Genomic DNA, 16,170 nt, shown 5'->3' on the forward strand with positions numbered 1-16,170 from the left:
CTCATGGAGAGAATGCCAAGAGTGTGCAAAGCAGTAATCAGAGCAAAGGGTGGCTATTTTGAAGAAACTAGAATATAAAACATGTTTTTAGTTATTTCACCTTTTTTTGTTAAGTACATAACTCCACATGTGTTCATTCATAGTTTTGATGCCTTCAGTGAGAATCTACAATGTAAATAGTCATGAAAATAAAGAAAACGCATTGAATGAGAAGGTGTGTCCAAACTTTTGGCCTGTACTGTATATACTACATTCCTGTTCACAGCGCCTTTCTAGGTCATTTGCCACTTGAAACACGAATCAAGATTAGTCGCTAATATAAGTCATATCAACACAATACACAGACATCAAGTGAATTCTTTCATTCTCTTTATGAACGAAGCCTTTCATTTTTTAATGGCAGCATGCAGTTTACACTGCTTTAGTTTTTCTTTAGCAAACCTCACCTTGCCCTGCTTGGCGATGGTCTGAATTAGGAAGTCTGTTCTAACATTGTCCACATTGGGGACCAAGATGGAGCTGTACTCTGGGGTGTATTCAGATGGATAAACGTACTCCTCCACTCTGGTGCTCCAGTGGACCCACTGACCTGGGGGAGTAATAAATGTGCATGCATTAAAAATATGAACTGAGGTGTAGAGATAAGTACAAAATATAATAGTGACACTTCCATATTTCCATATTTCACTGTACAGTTTGATAAATGTACACCTGCTGCAAAATGAAGTGCAGCTTCAATATTCACAGGCACCCAATGCACAGGTGATAACATCTGTTTATCAATGCATACCATCTGCTGTGACATGGTAGTCAAACATGGTGCCGTCACTGTCAAAGGGAATGTCTGGCAAGTTTAGACGGATACTGTTGTTTCCTCTGAGCCAGATCTCCATCTTCCTCCGGTCATCCAGTTCAAGTAAGGCTCCGGTGCTCCACATTAGGGCAAAGACATACAGCCGCTCCAAGTGCTCTCTGGATAGCTCACCACAATGCTCCTGTAGAGTAAAAACTACTTTAGATCAAGGACTTTGTTCAAACAACCACCACACACATCAGAAGGACAAAAATAAACATACATCAGAGTTGTCACTTTTTACTGAGGTATCTTGTCTTAAACAAAAAGACTACCACTTATGGTTTCCAGCCTATATAGCATGTAACAAAGTGCATAAAACATCCGACAAGAACACAAAAGATGCCTACAAGGTAATCAAACAGGCAACTGCAAAGTTTCACAGACTCATTAACAATTAACTGAATTCGCGGCGAAACAATTCCCTCATCTAAAATAAAGCTACTAAACCACTGGGTCCCCAAATACTTTAAAAAAGGGGCGAGATTAAAAATATATATACATGAATGCTGGTTTATGCTCTAATTACACAAAAAAGGCATAATTAGATGTTTAGGGCTCCACTGGTGATGTTACTTATTGATGCAGTACCAAGCTTGCATCTGTTAGTTTCACAACCTACATTAACAGAAGTATTTGATGCTTTACAGATCACCTACTCGAGTCTATCTAATACCCTCCAACAGTTTTCTTAGAGCAGCAAATGATTCCTCCTCAGTCTCCTTGACTCCAGCATTTTGTTTTGGCAGTAGGAATTAACCTCTTCATCATTAAAATAAGTGCTGTCTGAGTGCAGTCAGTCCCAAAGATGGGAATTCAAAACAATTGTGACCTTACCTTTGGTGGTATGAGTCCCTGCAGCATGTTGATGCACTGCATGATGACAAAGGCCTCGAGCATGTCCATCTTGAACTCTAGTGACTGCACACTGAAGCGGTAGAGCTCAGCGAAGGACGAAGAGAAGAGTTCCCTCAGTACTTCTGCTTCCTGGGGGGAGCGTTTCTTCAACCAGCCCTGAGAAGAACAACATCATCATTGCAGTTGAGATTACATAAATTACATCAGTCTCAAACAACACAGAGGGTACATGCTGTCAATAAATCCATAGTCAAGTTTTGTGATGTTTAGTTGTAGATGCAGTAGACATGTAAAGCCCTCTGAACCAACCAATCCATATTTATTTAGTTTTGATCTGTGTGAACGCTTCTCACAACAAATCTCACAGCAGTCTTGGGCCCAGGATGCCATAGCACACACTTTTAGAACCACTGATTTAGATGTTATTTTGCAGGTACATACTTTGCCTTACAATGAGCATCACAATTTTCAATTTCTGTTTAGGGAAGCAAAAAACATATGTCCATTCACCTCCAGTATAGGGCTCCAGCTGAGCACGGAGGAGCTCATGAACACCATGCCATTGCGTGAGACGGTAGCTGGAGAGGCGTTGTCTATGTTGTGTGGCTCAAAAACCACTTTACAGTTGGGAGCCATGGGAATACGGTCTCCATTTGCCAGCGTCAGTGTTCTGTTGTCATCCAAAACTGAGTTTAGGTTCTCAATCCAGATGGCATCCACTGGTCCATCCAGGACTATCCAGATGTGCTCTCCTAAAAGAGAGAACAGTATTTCTGTTTGTCTACATAGACATGAATATAATATGATGCATGACCTGGAGCTGTCACCCCTAATGTGCTAGCTGGCAGGATTAAAAGGCCTCTGAATATGCATTTAGTGCACATAAAAGGTGGTTACATGACTCTTACTGAAACAGATGTGTGGGTGAACTGGTGTGTTTGCTCAGCCGGGAGTTCAAAATGCCACCTCGCTCATATGGTCTTTTATCATTGTAAATATACATTAAAATCCACTTCCTTAGAAAACACTTAACACAAACACAAGACAGTCTGTCAGGAAAAATTGTATAGTATAGCTGCTGGTCATTAATGGATATGGGTTAGGTCTTAAACCAAAGGAGTCACAATTTGGAGCCAAAATAATCCATTACTAATATGACTGCTTTCATACAAATGAGCCACCAGCTGCATTTCTATACAGAAATTTTTAAATACATCAGGCTTAGGATGCGGTTGCTGCATCTGTTGAATCACATGGCACACACAGCCTGTTTTCACAAGGCATTTCTTCTCCTTGTAGAATACTTCCCTCAGTCCTGTCCACATCCCCTACTAGTTCTATACTAGATTCCTTTCTACTCAAAGCAACAAGCTGCACGCGTGAAGAGTATGAACAGGAGGCAGCTGTTAAAAACGCAACTGACAAACACATGAAGTGCATCCTGCTCAAAGACGTGCATAACAAAAAGAGAACACATACTGAGTTCATCAGATGCATATTTTGATACATAAAAGCAAACACACATAATGTATATTCATGCCAACGCACACATGCATTTTTAATGAAGTGTGTAGGATTAGAGCTGAGCAGGGAGATAAAAAAAAAAGCTGATGGTGCTGCTTTGAACTATGGATGCAATGATGTTCTGAGAAACTAAAAACTTCTCTGCAACTTAATAACGTAATGGTTTCCTAAAAGTTCCCAAAGAAAAAAAAAAAGAAAAGAAATCCCTGGATTACCAGGAGTGCTCATGATTTGAGGAATTATTTCTTAGCTCAGCAGGGATCCCTCTCATGTTTTCTCTCTTCCTCTTTTGTTAACCTCACAGAGAGGATGCTGTTATGACATGCTCCCTTATTTGTCAATTAAGCAGCTATAACAGCTTTTGCTAAGCTTCAAACAGACCACAACTGTGCTTATGAAGATATTGAAGTTAATTCTCAAAACATGTCTAACAGGCAACCTTTTTTAATATTAAGTCTTAGCGCATAAACAGTGGAAATATTCCCTAATTTACACAGCTATCTACAGTAATTAGAGCTCTCTGCAACACATGCTATTATTAATTATATAACTGTAAATAAATATAAATATAAATATAATAAATATAACTGTAATAATATAACTCATTCTACAGTCTATATTTTTTGTTAAAGGGACAGTGCACCCAAAAATGAAAATTCAGCCATTATCTACTCACCCATATGCCGATGGAGGCCCTGGTGAAGTTTTAGAGTCCTCACATCCCTTGCGGAGATCGGCGGGGGGAGCAGCTAGCACACCTAATGGCAGACAGCGCCCCAGACCAATGTCCAAGAACACAAAATTGAATCCACAAAGTATCTCCATACTACTCATCCGTAGTGATCCAAGTGTGCTGCAGCCCCGACATAAAAAGTTGTTTCGAAAAACGTCATATGAACTCTGTTTTTTGTCTCACTGTAGCCTGTAGCTCTGAGACCAGGGAAAGCATGAGCTTTGCTCACCCATGTTTACATTACGTGACATGTGCATCGCAGGGGGAGACAACAGAAACCACAGAGCTAAAAGATAATTTGCACTATGGTCTTTTAGCAAAGGACAGCCCAACATGTCTGAGGACTTTGAAATTGAGGAGGAACAGCATTTCTTTGTTGAGCCGTATTTGTTTGAGCCGAGTATACGGACAGAATTCAGGCTACTGGACGAAGCAGCCGCCACAGCTCATGAGCCTAACCCTCAGCCAGCCGCAGAATACCGGAGTCGAGTACTGGAATCCTGGTGGTGTAGTTGTTTCAAATGCAAAGCAATGCCAACAGATGAGGAAAGTCTTTGCTGCTCAGACTGGGAATTGGCGATGCCTGCACTTGAGAATCTGGACATCACTACTGACGTGACTGCTGCTCTTCAGAGACCGTGCATCACCGATCACCCTGAGCGCACACACGTGAGCGCGGAGCACAAAGAAGCAGTCAGAGCTACAGGCAACAGTGAGGCTAAAAACAGAGTTCATATGCCGTTTTTCGAAACAACTTTTTATGTCAGGGCTGCAGCATGCTTGGATCACTACGGATGAGCAGTATGGAGTTACTTTGTGCATTCAATTTTGTGTTCTTGGATGTTAGTCTGGGGCGCTGTCTGCCATTAGGTGTGCTAGCCGCTCCCCCCGCCGATCTCCGCAAGGGATTTGAGGACTCTAAAACTTCACCAGGGCCTCCATCGGCATATGGGTGAGTAGATAATGGCTGAATTTTCATTTTTGGGTGCACTATCCCTTTAATGTCAGCTTATTGCTCCAAGCTGAAGCCAATGTTGAAAAAGCAACCTGACCTTTCTTTGCTCTCAGTGTTTTCCTCCAGAGTGTAGAGAAGATGCCGTCCGTCCAGTCGTTTGTGGCCACATCCAGTCGACCAAACATCTGAGGTGCTGTGATGGCTTTCGGGTTCATGCGCATCTCTTTGTGAGGCTGACCACACTCTGAGAGAATAAAGACACTGAATGTGTTTACATGGACATGAATAACTCGTCTATGATCAGGTTTTTGGAGTATCCCATTAATGTGTTTGAGCATGTAAATACTATATCCCATTTTCAGAAACCTGGATAACACCTTATCCCGTTTAAGAAACCGGTATATGGCACACGGAGTACTTCATTGTTGCATGTATCCCGGGTATTGAGAGCGGCCGACCACGTGCACAGGCGCCGCTTCAACCAAGTGAGGCAACAGCAGTGCAAAAACTTAAGAGCCATATCCCAAAAATGATTGTTAACAGGGATAATCCTCATAAGCGGGTTCTTTATGTCGATGTAAACGCACTCACTGACAGAAACATTAACTTCTACATTTGTAAGGTGCGCGTATCTATGACACTAAATGTTTTAAAACTAAAATATGCACATAAAAAAAACTTGTACAATGATTTGTCCGTTTTCTAAAGTTTAAATGAGTTCAGAGGCAGAAAAGATAAACTTTGTCTCTGTCTCGGATACGAGACCTAGAGGTTTCAGCATCAGCCAATTTATCACAAGTTTGTGTCATTTTTCCTGAATATACATCCCAAAACATGCATGATATCCTACCTGTCATAGCTCTCATCAGCGTGTGTATACAAGCTGTCTTTCCGGCCCCACTGGGCCCAAGGGCCATCATGCCATGTCGGACCCTCTGAGTCTCAAACAGCTGGATGACCTTCAGTTTCCAGGGAGGGTGACTGATCAGGCCTGCTTCCTCAACCTAAGGGAGCAAAATTACAGTACACACAACTGCAATTCTATTATATTGAACATATTAAGCATACAAGTAAAGTATACAAAGTCCTATGGCATGCTCTGGATGATACTGTTAGAAAAGTGTATCGTAATGTATTGACAGAATCACCCACCGGTTCACACATATTAAAAGCAGATACATTAAGAGATATTAGGTTAAGTGTACATCACTGCAGGGATTAACGCACATAATACACCATACACGACCACACTGTAATTTAAAGACCTAACATTTTACTTTTTATTTTCTCTGCACTGTGTTTGCCACAGTTACTTAGGTTAGGTCCTTGACAAATGGTAAATGACACCATTTGTATCCCTTTGGGTGCTATATCTTGAGGCATTTAACAGTGACATGAAAGATACAGCAGTCTCACAGTCCATTAGTCTTTTGCCAGATTTTACTCAGCTTCCTCACGTCCCTCTCTCACCCTCTATTTACTTTTTCCTCTGCCCATCTCCACTCTTTCCCTCTGTTCCTCCCTCCCACCCTCTATCCTACTGTACTTCTCTGTCATTTCTCTCTCCCTTGCCAACATTGACAAACTCATCCCTCACTTTCTCCCCTACCTGTAAGTCGATGGCAGAGTCTAATTCAGGGTAGCCTGCTTTATCAAGTTGGATGCCTGGGAAGAGGTCCTCAATCAAGCTCAGGAAGAGCGGCTCATCCTCATCGATCTAACAAACACAAACATGAGTAAACAGACACAAGTTAGCAAAAAGCTACAAAAAACAATGATTCAAATTCTGTCTTTTATATTGTTGACTGCTTTGATTATTTAGTGTAGTTTAATATGTAGCCCATTTACTTTCTTGTTATTATCTTCAATTACTGACTACACATTTTAATTCATTACATTTTTATTTATAAAATGCATCAAAAGATATCGTGACTGTTTGATTCGTTTTTGTTTTTTTTTCCCAAATTCAAGATTATCTAGCAGATGCTCTACTGTATTGTATTCTATTTTATTCTGGACTGACCAGCTTGGATAGGTTCATGTCCCTGAGGACCCTCATGACGATGGTAGACTCTGTGTCATTCGGGTTTGCTCGCTTGGCTGCTCCCAGTGTTCGCAGCACTGACAGGATATTCCGGAGGCCAAAGTCATAGTGAACCTGAACAATCACAAATAGCAATTTAGATTCACAGTCATTCATCATGATATGTTTGCAGACAGCTATGTAAACCCGGCGTTTGTGACAAGCATTTACAAGTATTTCACTAAGCTAATAAGACAGTCGAGCAAATAATTTCACTCAAAAACCAAGACCTAACTTACAGATGAATCAAATACTTTAGTGATAGACCACTATATTGTAATGCATTCAACTTTGGGCACTAATAGCATACATCCACTGCAAGTATTTAATCATAATGCCAAACTGTTACCCGTTAGACCTTCATCACGGAAAATTTTTGCCAAATGAGAATCACCATGTGTTTGAGTTTTCCTTAGTGATTGCATATGCTATATTTGTGGGGTCTCCTGTGTTTTGGGAGTCATAATTGTGAACTACATTTCCCATGTGTACCTGCATCACAAAGCACAAATGTGCTGTCTTTGTTGCCATTATAAGTCTTGAGATTCCCTTTAAGGCTTAGAGAACAAAAGTTTGGCTTAATTATAAAATACATGCATCTTATGTGATCAAGGAGACCTTTCTTTTCTCTGTATTCAATGTATTTTTTTTTTTACTTGTACCTTTGTATTGTGTGTGCTGTCATCTACTCAATAATGTAAAATAACTAATACTGCATGTGCTGTATGTAACTCTGATAACAGATGAGGGAAATCTACAGTATATATTTTTTAATGATTTAAAACAAAAAAAAAGAAAAAGTGTCACATTTTGCACTCAGATCACATCACCTGTTTGGAGAGTTGCTCCTCACACAGCTTGTAAAGAGTGAAGAACTTGCGGGCCAGCTCCATGTTGTCTATAAACCCACAACTGGCCAGTTTTACCCTAATTATGATCTGACGGTCAGGAACCATCATGGCCACTGAGCGAAAGTTTATCTTCAGGTTCTCAGGGAGCTCTTGGCGACCTGCATAACCTGGGTTCTGTGTTACAAGAGAAGAGGAGGGGAGGAGATTTACAGGGATGAACACAGGAAAAGCTTAAATGATAATTATGAGGAAATGTAATATTGTATATTTATTGCATTAAACATTTAGATCTCAGATTATACAGTTATAAATAAAACCTCAAGTTTTTTTTTTTTTAAAAAAAAAAGTGGACTTCTAGCCTGACATTAACAGACAAATTCACAGACCTGACTGACAAATGTGAATTAGTCTGGAACCTATTCATTTCAACTTCCAGGGGGCTGTATCAACAAACACAGACCTAAACACTAAAATGTGTTTCTAAAAAAACATTTCAGGGAATGGGCAATAGGTACAGATGAACCCCATGAAAAGGTCTTTGGCTGACCTTTAAATTGGATCAAGTGCGACAAATCACTTACTGACATATCACTCACAATACAATTTATGTGCATTTAAATGATAAATAAATGTATTTTAAACATTAAAACACATTTCCATGTGCCATCTATTGCTCCCAATCCAGCAGGTATTGTGAAATGGTGCAGTCCATCTCACAGCAGGGGTTAGGTGGGTGTGCATAAGAGGCCCACTTTGTAAAATGCTGTCCCCCTGCCCATACTTCCTAACGGCCGGCCTGCTCCTCTGTCAATCATTGTATCAAAGCCACCACATATTAGATAAATGGTTGTGATTGGCCAGGCCTGGACCAGGCCAGCTGGAAATCTGTCTGAATGGACGAGGGACCAGACAAATCTGCCAGAGCAAATAAAACAGGCGCTCATTGGTCTGGTTCCCAGGCTAGAGGACAACATGAGAGACAGAAACAGCAGGCTGACTAATAGATTTATCGATAAGCAGGTGTATGCAATATGTACAATTTAAAACATATACTATTATGTGCGCACCACCTGCAGTGTCTTTGTATGTACTCATGTCTATACATAAGACAAACTACACAAGAACTTAAGTTAATACAGCTACATCATAAAGGTACATAACAAGCACTATCAGCAGTTAAATCCCTGTGGCCACAGCTCAGGCCCTCCTCTCCACAGAGCCTGCTTTTGATCACTGTCTCTATATACATGTACGCACACACTGAGTACAAACAGAGGAGAGAATGATCTCTGACCCCTCTCCCCACATGGGACAATTATTCCACAGTTCTCTGTTTAATGACTTGCCTTGGGGTAGCAACTGTGCAAAGGAGATAAAGTGATCCAACTGTTACTGTATGAAGAGTATGATAATGAGCACTGGCTAATATCATTAACAAGCAGCAGACCCTGGTGTTTAATATTGTACAAACCGACTTGTGAAATAAGACGTGGTTCAGGTCGATTCCATTTAACTACATTCATTACATCACATAACAGGGTATTATCTGGGGTTTACTGCATGTTCTATAAATAACAAGACCAGTCTTTTTTGCTTGGAATAAAATGTGTCTTCATGCTGTAAATCTCACAGCTAAAATTAGATGTTCTTGTGATGTCCATGTAGTTCCACTCACACAGGTGCTTCAGCCAGCTCAACTTTTGACAATAGATAACACTGCAAAGCATTACTTCATGAATAATGTTCAGTTCAATGGCTATACTTAGAGTAAGCTGATTTTTTTTGTTTTTGAAAACCGGAATAATACCATGATAACAATATGGACTTGCACTTGTTTAGCACCTTTCTAGTCTTCTGAACACTCAAAGTGCTTTTTACACTATGAGTCAAATTTGTCCATTCACACACTGGTGGCTGAGGCTACCATACAAAGTGCCACCTGCTACACAGCTTCAACAAACTCACTCATCTAATTTTGAGATGATGGAACTGTTGCGTCACTGACCATTGTGAGGAAAATGCCAAACTCAGGACTCATATCCACATTGTCTCCATCAGTGAAGACAAAGTTTTTGCGACGTTCCTTCTTGCAGGTAAGAACTATTGCGATCTGCTGGGCCGCCACCGACAAAACAGGGAGGTCGATGCGGTTGAACTCGTCAAAACAGCCCCACGAACCAGACTGAGCCAGACCTGGAAATCAGACACAAGCAACTTTATAATCACTCTGTTGCAAATGAATTAAACACACAACTCCAAAATATTCAATAAGCCCAACTGAACCACGTCTTCCTCATCACTCATCCCAAACTCAAGCTTGGCACAAAACTTATAGCTCTGTTGGGGCTCTATCCCTACAATTTTTCCTAGTGCTGCTTATTTGCAATAACATACTAGCACCAATTTGCCGTGTAACTGTTACCTTTGAATATTCTTCCCAAGCCTCTGAAGTCCATCTGGTCAGAACAGTTGAAGACCACAACATACTTTCCTAGACAGCGGCCCATGTCTTTGGTAGTCTCTGTCTTACCTTATAACATAAGGCAGATTTGTCACAGCTTAAAATGATGCAACACTTTCCATGCCAAATCAATTTCCCAACCAGTACACCTGCTGAAACTATCTCTCTGACTGAGTGGGTCCCATGGTAAAGACTGGATTTTTTTTTTTTACACGATATTGCCATAACTATATTATTAACATGATATAGATCTTTCATTTTTAAATATTATGGTTATCGTCACCACCGGCATATCACATCATCCCTACTTCCACCAAGGACTTTTCTGATTGTTTTTTGGATAGTTGTGTGAATTATCTAAGTTATAAAGTTATAAAAGAAAAATAGAAGACTGGAGAAGACTAGAATAGAAGACTGTGTACTTGGGCCGTATTTTTCTTATTTCCGTCTCAGGCCCCACGTTAGGTATCACTGCTGTAATCTAACAAAAAGATGCTCTGATTGCATTTTTGTGACTATTCCATATTCTTAAAACAATTCTACTATAGTTTACCACTGCCACATGTTGTGTATGCAAGCCCTAAATGTTCAGTCATCATCTATCCACCAGTACTGCTATCATGTCTGTAGTCCTGCCTAAGAAGTCTTTTTTCTAATCAGATAAAATAAGTATTTCATGGACACATTGTTACTCATGGTAATACATTTAGGCTTCAGTCTTACCTGTTCCTGCAGGACCAGCAGGGGCTCCACCCATACTCATACCGAGAGCCTGGGCCAGGGTGATGTAGCACCTGACCAAACATAGACATCAGACATAGGCATAATACCAGTTTAGAATTTGCTTCCTTACAAAGCAGTTTTCATTTCCCTTCACATCCAGTTCATCACACAATAAAACTAATATGATATGATTCTCCAAAGGGAGGTGGGAGGTCAGGCACAGCAGGAAAAACTGCCCCTGAAGCTAGTGGGGATTCAGTGTGTTGCTCAAGGACACTTCAGTAGCAAGGATGCCTGACACCGGGACCTGACCCAGACCCTCTGGCTCAGCACTGTTCTCCCTTTTCACTGCATGAAAAAAATCATGGTAATACTAACAAATAGTGTCCTTTAGAGGATGTGAGACACTACTGTGAAAAATAATTTCAAAAATGAATTATATTATTATCACCATTGTCTCGTTCGTTCTGTGTTATACCACTTCCACCTTTACTCATTTTGCCTTTTACATTTTCTGTCCATCCTTCATTCTGCCACTGCATCCAGTCTGGAAGAGTACAGACAGTGAGTGACCACAGAGGAGGAATCAGATTTTGTTTCAGGCAGCGAAAGAAAGGAGTGAGAACATCCGGGCTGCCTTGGTGCCTTTGGCCATGAGGCCAGTATGCCACTTCTATCGGGAGCTGCTGTCTGCTGGTAGCTCCCTCGCTGCTGCTGTCTCTTCTCATCTCTTTCTCTTTGTCTCACATCTTTTTTCCTCTCTGTCTCATCTCATATGTCCCTCTCTGTGTCTGTTAGTCTGACACTGGCTGTTGGTGGGATTCTGCCTACCTCCCACTGTCTGATTCTCTTCCTCTCAATCTGTCAGTCATAGACTCAGTGACAGAGGTGATGATGCAGGGATGCCTACTCCTCCTCTCTAATTTATTCTCTTCCCACTTCCACTGCTCTCGCTCTGTCTTTCTACTCCTCAACTCCATAGAAACAGTAACATTTTTACTACATTGCAGATGGAAATAACAACTGGGTGGCTGTTTCTAGATTATTGCTGAGGGCATTGACAGGGAGAATAAAGTGAAGAGCCAGAGTAAAAGCAAGCTTGTGCTCTGCCTTTGCACTTACTGGCCATTTACATATTTAGAGAAAGTAATGAATGTAACTCCTTTGGAAAGTCTCTCCTGGCAGGCATCCTTGATGTAGGACTAATTTGTGCAGATAGAAAGTGATGGAGGTAGTCATGTTACGAATAAGAAAATCAAACTTTAATACCTCCTAAAAACAGGCCAATTGCTATGTAAAGGGGCATGACTGCTAAAGTTGTGAATTTTATAAAGTTTTTGAAAAAATGGTCAAACACAGTTCCCTCCAGCTCCACTATCAGTTCGTTCTCTGGAACCCGCATCGAGTTTTCAGATCTGAGAAGCACTTTGAAGCATACTAAATCCTTAGCTGTAACCATTGACCATGATGATTCAGGTGTTTAGGTCTGTTGGCTACTTGTTAAAATGTTAACTTTTTTTTATCATTAGCTAGCACTTGCTGGTCAGAATGTTCTTACCTTTTTATTATGCCTCTATGAGAGTGTGTATGTGTGTTATCTGTGTTCATGGATGGCCCACTACCTGTCAGTCAACGGCGTAATGACCAGCCTTTCTGTGCAGCCCAAGAATTCATTCTGGTAGACAAAGCCCACATCTGTGATGTTGATGATCATTTTGTCTGAGTCCTCATTGAAGTAGAAACGGCACTGCTTCAGCCACTCAAAGTCGGTGGAGCTTTTGACATGGAGCCGGCACTGGAGGGAGAAAGGGTTGGATTAGGGAGGGGAGACAAAGAGAAGAGAATAGAAGAGTGACAGAGAGGCAGGGAAAGAGAGAAGGGAGGCAAGATAAAAGGAAGAAGAGAAGGGGGAGAGAGAAGATGGCAAGTGAAGAATATGAAATTGAAGGGCGCCATTCAGGAGGTGATGTGAGATGAGCGATAAAAGCAGGAAGAAAGAGGGAAGGCGAGGTGGAAGGGTAGGATGTAAGAGAAGGCATGAGGTGACAGGAGGGTCACGTTAAAAAGGTGGAAAGAAGGAGAGAGGACGGTGAGGGGAGGATGAAAGAAAAGAGGTGAGGGGTCATGAGATGAAAATGAGGTAAAAGAAAGTCAAACAAGACTGGAGACGGACGAGAAAAGAGGTAAATCATGCAGAAGGGTAAAATGAGTATACAGAGTACAGTGAAAAGCAGCGGCAGAATAAGGAGGGTGATGAGTGGCGAGATGAAATACAAAGAGATAAAAGGTGTAAGGAGGGAAAAGAGGATGGGATAGAAGAGGGTCAACAGGAGTTATTAAAGGAGATGGGAAGTTTTGTGAAGAAGACAGCGAATAGATGTTTAAGAAAAAATGGTCAGGACAATGGCAAAATATGTAGGAGACAGAGAATATGTGAGGGGTATAAATGAATGCAAGTACGAGAGGATTAAATAATAATAGTTGTTAAAAAAACAAGTCAAAACAAAGTTACTTCACACCTTTTCCATTCACCTTGAAGACCAGCCAGGCAATTTACTGTGCCTTGAGGGGAGACTTCAAAGACAGTCCTTTCTCTAGGTCTAAATATCACTTGGCTGCCAATGAAAACGCTTTGAAGACTTTTGTCAAATAGAATCGACTCTTTGCAGCAAATGCCATTCAGTATTCTGACACCCCAACCCTGCGGTGTCAGAATATCAAACGCAGCTTTACAAAAGGATAGCCATCTTGAGCAGTGATTCTGATTAAATAAACCTGAAAAGAAGTTTTTAAGAGATGGTTTGTGTGGTCCAATGTACTTCTATACTAAATAGTACTCCTTAATGATCAACAAAATACTCACCAGGTCATCAAATATGTCCCTCTGGTGGACATGGATGGTGATAAGGGTCTCATACTTGGTCCTCTCCACAGCCTCTAGGTCTCTTGTGGTCATGTCAATCAGTGTGTTGAGCAGATCCAGGAAGAGCTGGTTGGTTTTGGCCATAATGCGGCGATCATATCGAGCATTGGTCAGAGCCTCCTCAGAGTCCCTAGTCCATATCATCTGAATACCTAGCAAGCCCACCTAGATCAAGGGCAAAGACAAATGGCAATCACATCACTAGGTACAGTGTTGTCGTACTCAAGATCGGTCTTGCCCCCAAGACTGGTCTCAAGACCATTTTATTAAGGTCTCTGTTTCAAATCAGAATCAACCACAATTCAACTCTGTTTAGTCTCTGTCTCGGACAAAGAGGATTCATGATTTCAAGACGTATCAATTCCACATCTGCGGAGCTATCACTAAATTGCCTGTCAATAAAAGGAGTGTTGAATAAAGATGGTTAAGTTGATTTCAGTTCCTCACTATTTGCTCATAGAAAACAAAGGAAAATTCCCATAAAATTCACCTCCCTCTTGATTGTTTTATCAAGACATTTCTCACAGTACACTTACACATACATACATGTATACAGTATAGCGATAAACGAGGGGAATGAAGAAGATGATTTGTTTTCTGGGGGTCTTTTTATGGGAATGAGGATCTTTCGGATCAGTTTTTGTTGTAAGTGCATCAGGCAGTGTGGGACCCTCACTGGCCTGGTCAAACTCGGTCTCGCCCTGCCTTGGTCTTGGTCATGACTTGATCTAAGTTTAGGTGGCCTTTACGACAAAACTGATTGGGTGATGTCAAATGTACTGACTATCAATTTCAAATTGTAATCATGGCTTTGTTAAATAACTCATAACAACATTATTACTTTTATTATAACCGTAAATCAGACTCAAAGCTGAGTGGACAGGAATTGAGTTAAGAAAACAGATGATTTTCAGAAGCAGAATATATTTTAGGAATTAAAGTAGACGATTTCTGTTCATCTCAGATATTTTCTATAGAAATTAGTCATAGTATTGCCCATGTCTTTAAATATACTGTAAGTGGATGAGGTCTTTAAATCTAGCTATGATCTACCTGAGCAGGGAAGGAGTTGAGGAAGTCGATGAGCTGGAAGCCAGAGTCCTGGATGGTCAGGGCAGCATGGCGGATAACCAGGTGCAAAGACCTCTGGGATTCCTTCAGCAGAGCATTGAGCCAAACCTCTACATTCCCCTCTGCTGTGACAGGACGCTCCAGCTCCACAGTCTCCCCTTCACGTGACGATACAGCCAGAATGCGGTCATATATCTGAGAAAAATGATGTTCTATTGATTAGAATCACAGATTGATTCTTATTTCACTTGTCAGGTAAGGAGAAGAATATGACAACATGTAGGGCCTACATATATTTTTTCCAGGCCTTTCAGTACTGCCAAAAAATCTCCTGTCAGAGGTTTTGAAAGATGCCATTGTTCTTTGACACTGACCTGTGAGAAGGCCAAGTGTGTGATAGAAATAATAAAAACACTCCATAGAAAAATTACCTTGTCATGGAATCGGACACATTTGATGTTGTCGAAGACATTGAGGAGGTGGGCCTGGATGGTGTGGGAGTCAGAGGCTTGACCCAGGATCTCCAGCAGGGCAGGGTCAGAGACAAAGAAGAAACGAGGAAACAGCAGACGCTTCTTCTCCAAATAGCTTGACAGCATGGTAAATAAATAAAATGTTACCTGCAGTAGTCTCTCTCAAAGCACCTTGTGTTGGAAATACAACAAACTAAACACATCTACAATGACTAGCAGCATCAAACTAAAAATAAATCTTTTATCACTGTAAAACTTTTCAAAAGCGCTCTCTCCTCCCTTTGAATAATGTTTGAAAAACTCACACTTTAAACCTTCATACTGTTTTGAGGTACAAGTTGATTGAGACTGCAGTCATTTGTACCCACCCTGTAAGTGATTTCTGGCAGATCTCCAACTGCTCGAGCAGGTGAGGAAGTAGCTGGCCCATAGTCTCATCTCCCACACATGACTGGACCACATTGGGCATCTCGTGGGCTCGCATCATGATCTTCACCCATGATTTGTCAATGTTAGAGAAACGCTTTGCTTCCTAAAAACAGTCAAATATTCATCAGATTATCAGGGGTACTATGTCAAGCAAGTCAGGTTGCAATGCAGAAGAAACCCAATGTGGTTATTTGTTATAAAGGTAACATATGTGGGATTTAGGGGGATATATT

The 16,170-nt window shown here is 41.0% G+C and overlaps 1 protein-coding gene across 4 annotated transcripts in view; it reads right to left on the reverse strand.

The window, feature by feature from the left end:
* Nucleotides 1-16,170, reverse strand: part of dnah5 (dynein, axonemal, heavy chain 5) — a 146,521-nt gene that overhangs the window by 89,146 nt on the left and 41,205 nt on the right. For all 4 annotated transcript variants that reach the window (XM_049584935.1, XM_049584936.1, XM_049584934.1 and 1 more), the window contains 17 exons: nt 15,877-16,040; nt 15,467-15,623; nt 15,018-15,230; nt 13,905-14,129; nt 12,664-12,836; nt 11,042-11,112; nt 10,280-10,387; nt 9,863-10,050; nt 7,837-8,031; nt 6,947-7,081; nt 6,533-6,640; nt 5,774-5,927; nt 5,021-5,167; nt 2,222-2,463; nt 1,691-1,867; nt 791-995; nt 447-589 (listed from right to left, as the gene is read on the reverse strand). In XM_049584935.1, coding sequence (XP_049440892.1) covers nt 447-589; nt 791-995; nt 1,691-1,867; nt 2,222-2,463; nt 5,021-5,167; nt 5,774-5,927; nt 6,533-6,640; nt 6,947-7,081; nt 7,837-8,031; nt 9,863-10,050; nt 10,280-10,387; nt 11,042-11,112; nt 12,664-12,836; nt 13,905-14,129; nt 15,018-15,230; nt 15,467-15,623; nt 15,877-16,040 — 2,805 coding nt within the window. The remainder of the gene's footprint in view (nt 1-446; nt 590-790; nt 996-1,690; nt 1,868-2,221; nt 2,464-5,020; nt 5,168-5,773; nt 5,928-6,532; nt 6,641-6,946; nt 7,082-7,836; nt 8,032-9,862; nt 10,051-10,279; nt 10,388-11,041; nt 11,113-12,663; nt 12,837-13,904; nt 14,130-15,017; nt 15,231-15,466; nt 15,624-15,876; nt 16,041-16,170) is intronic.

This window comes from Epinephelus fuscoguttatus, linkage group LG8 (genome assembly GCF_011397635.1).
Source record: "Epinephelus fuscoguttatus linkage group LG8, E.fuscoguttatus.final_Chr_v1".
Lineage (NCBI taxonomy): Eukaryota > Metazoa > Chordata > Actinopteri > Perciformes > Serranidae > Epinephelus > Epinephelus fuscoguttatus.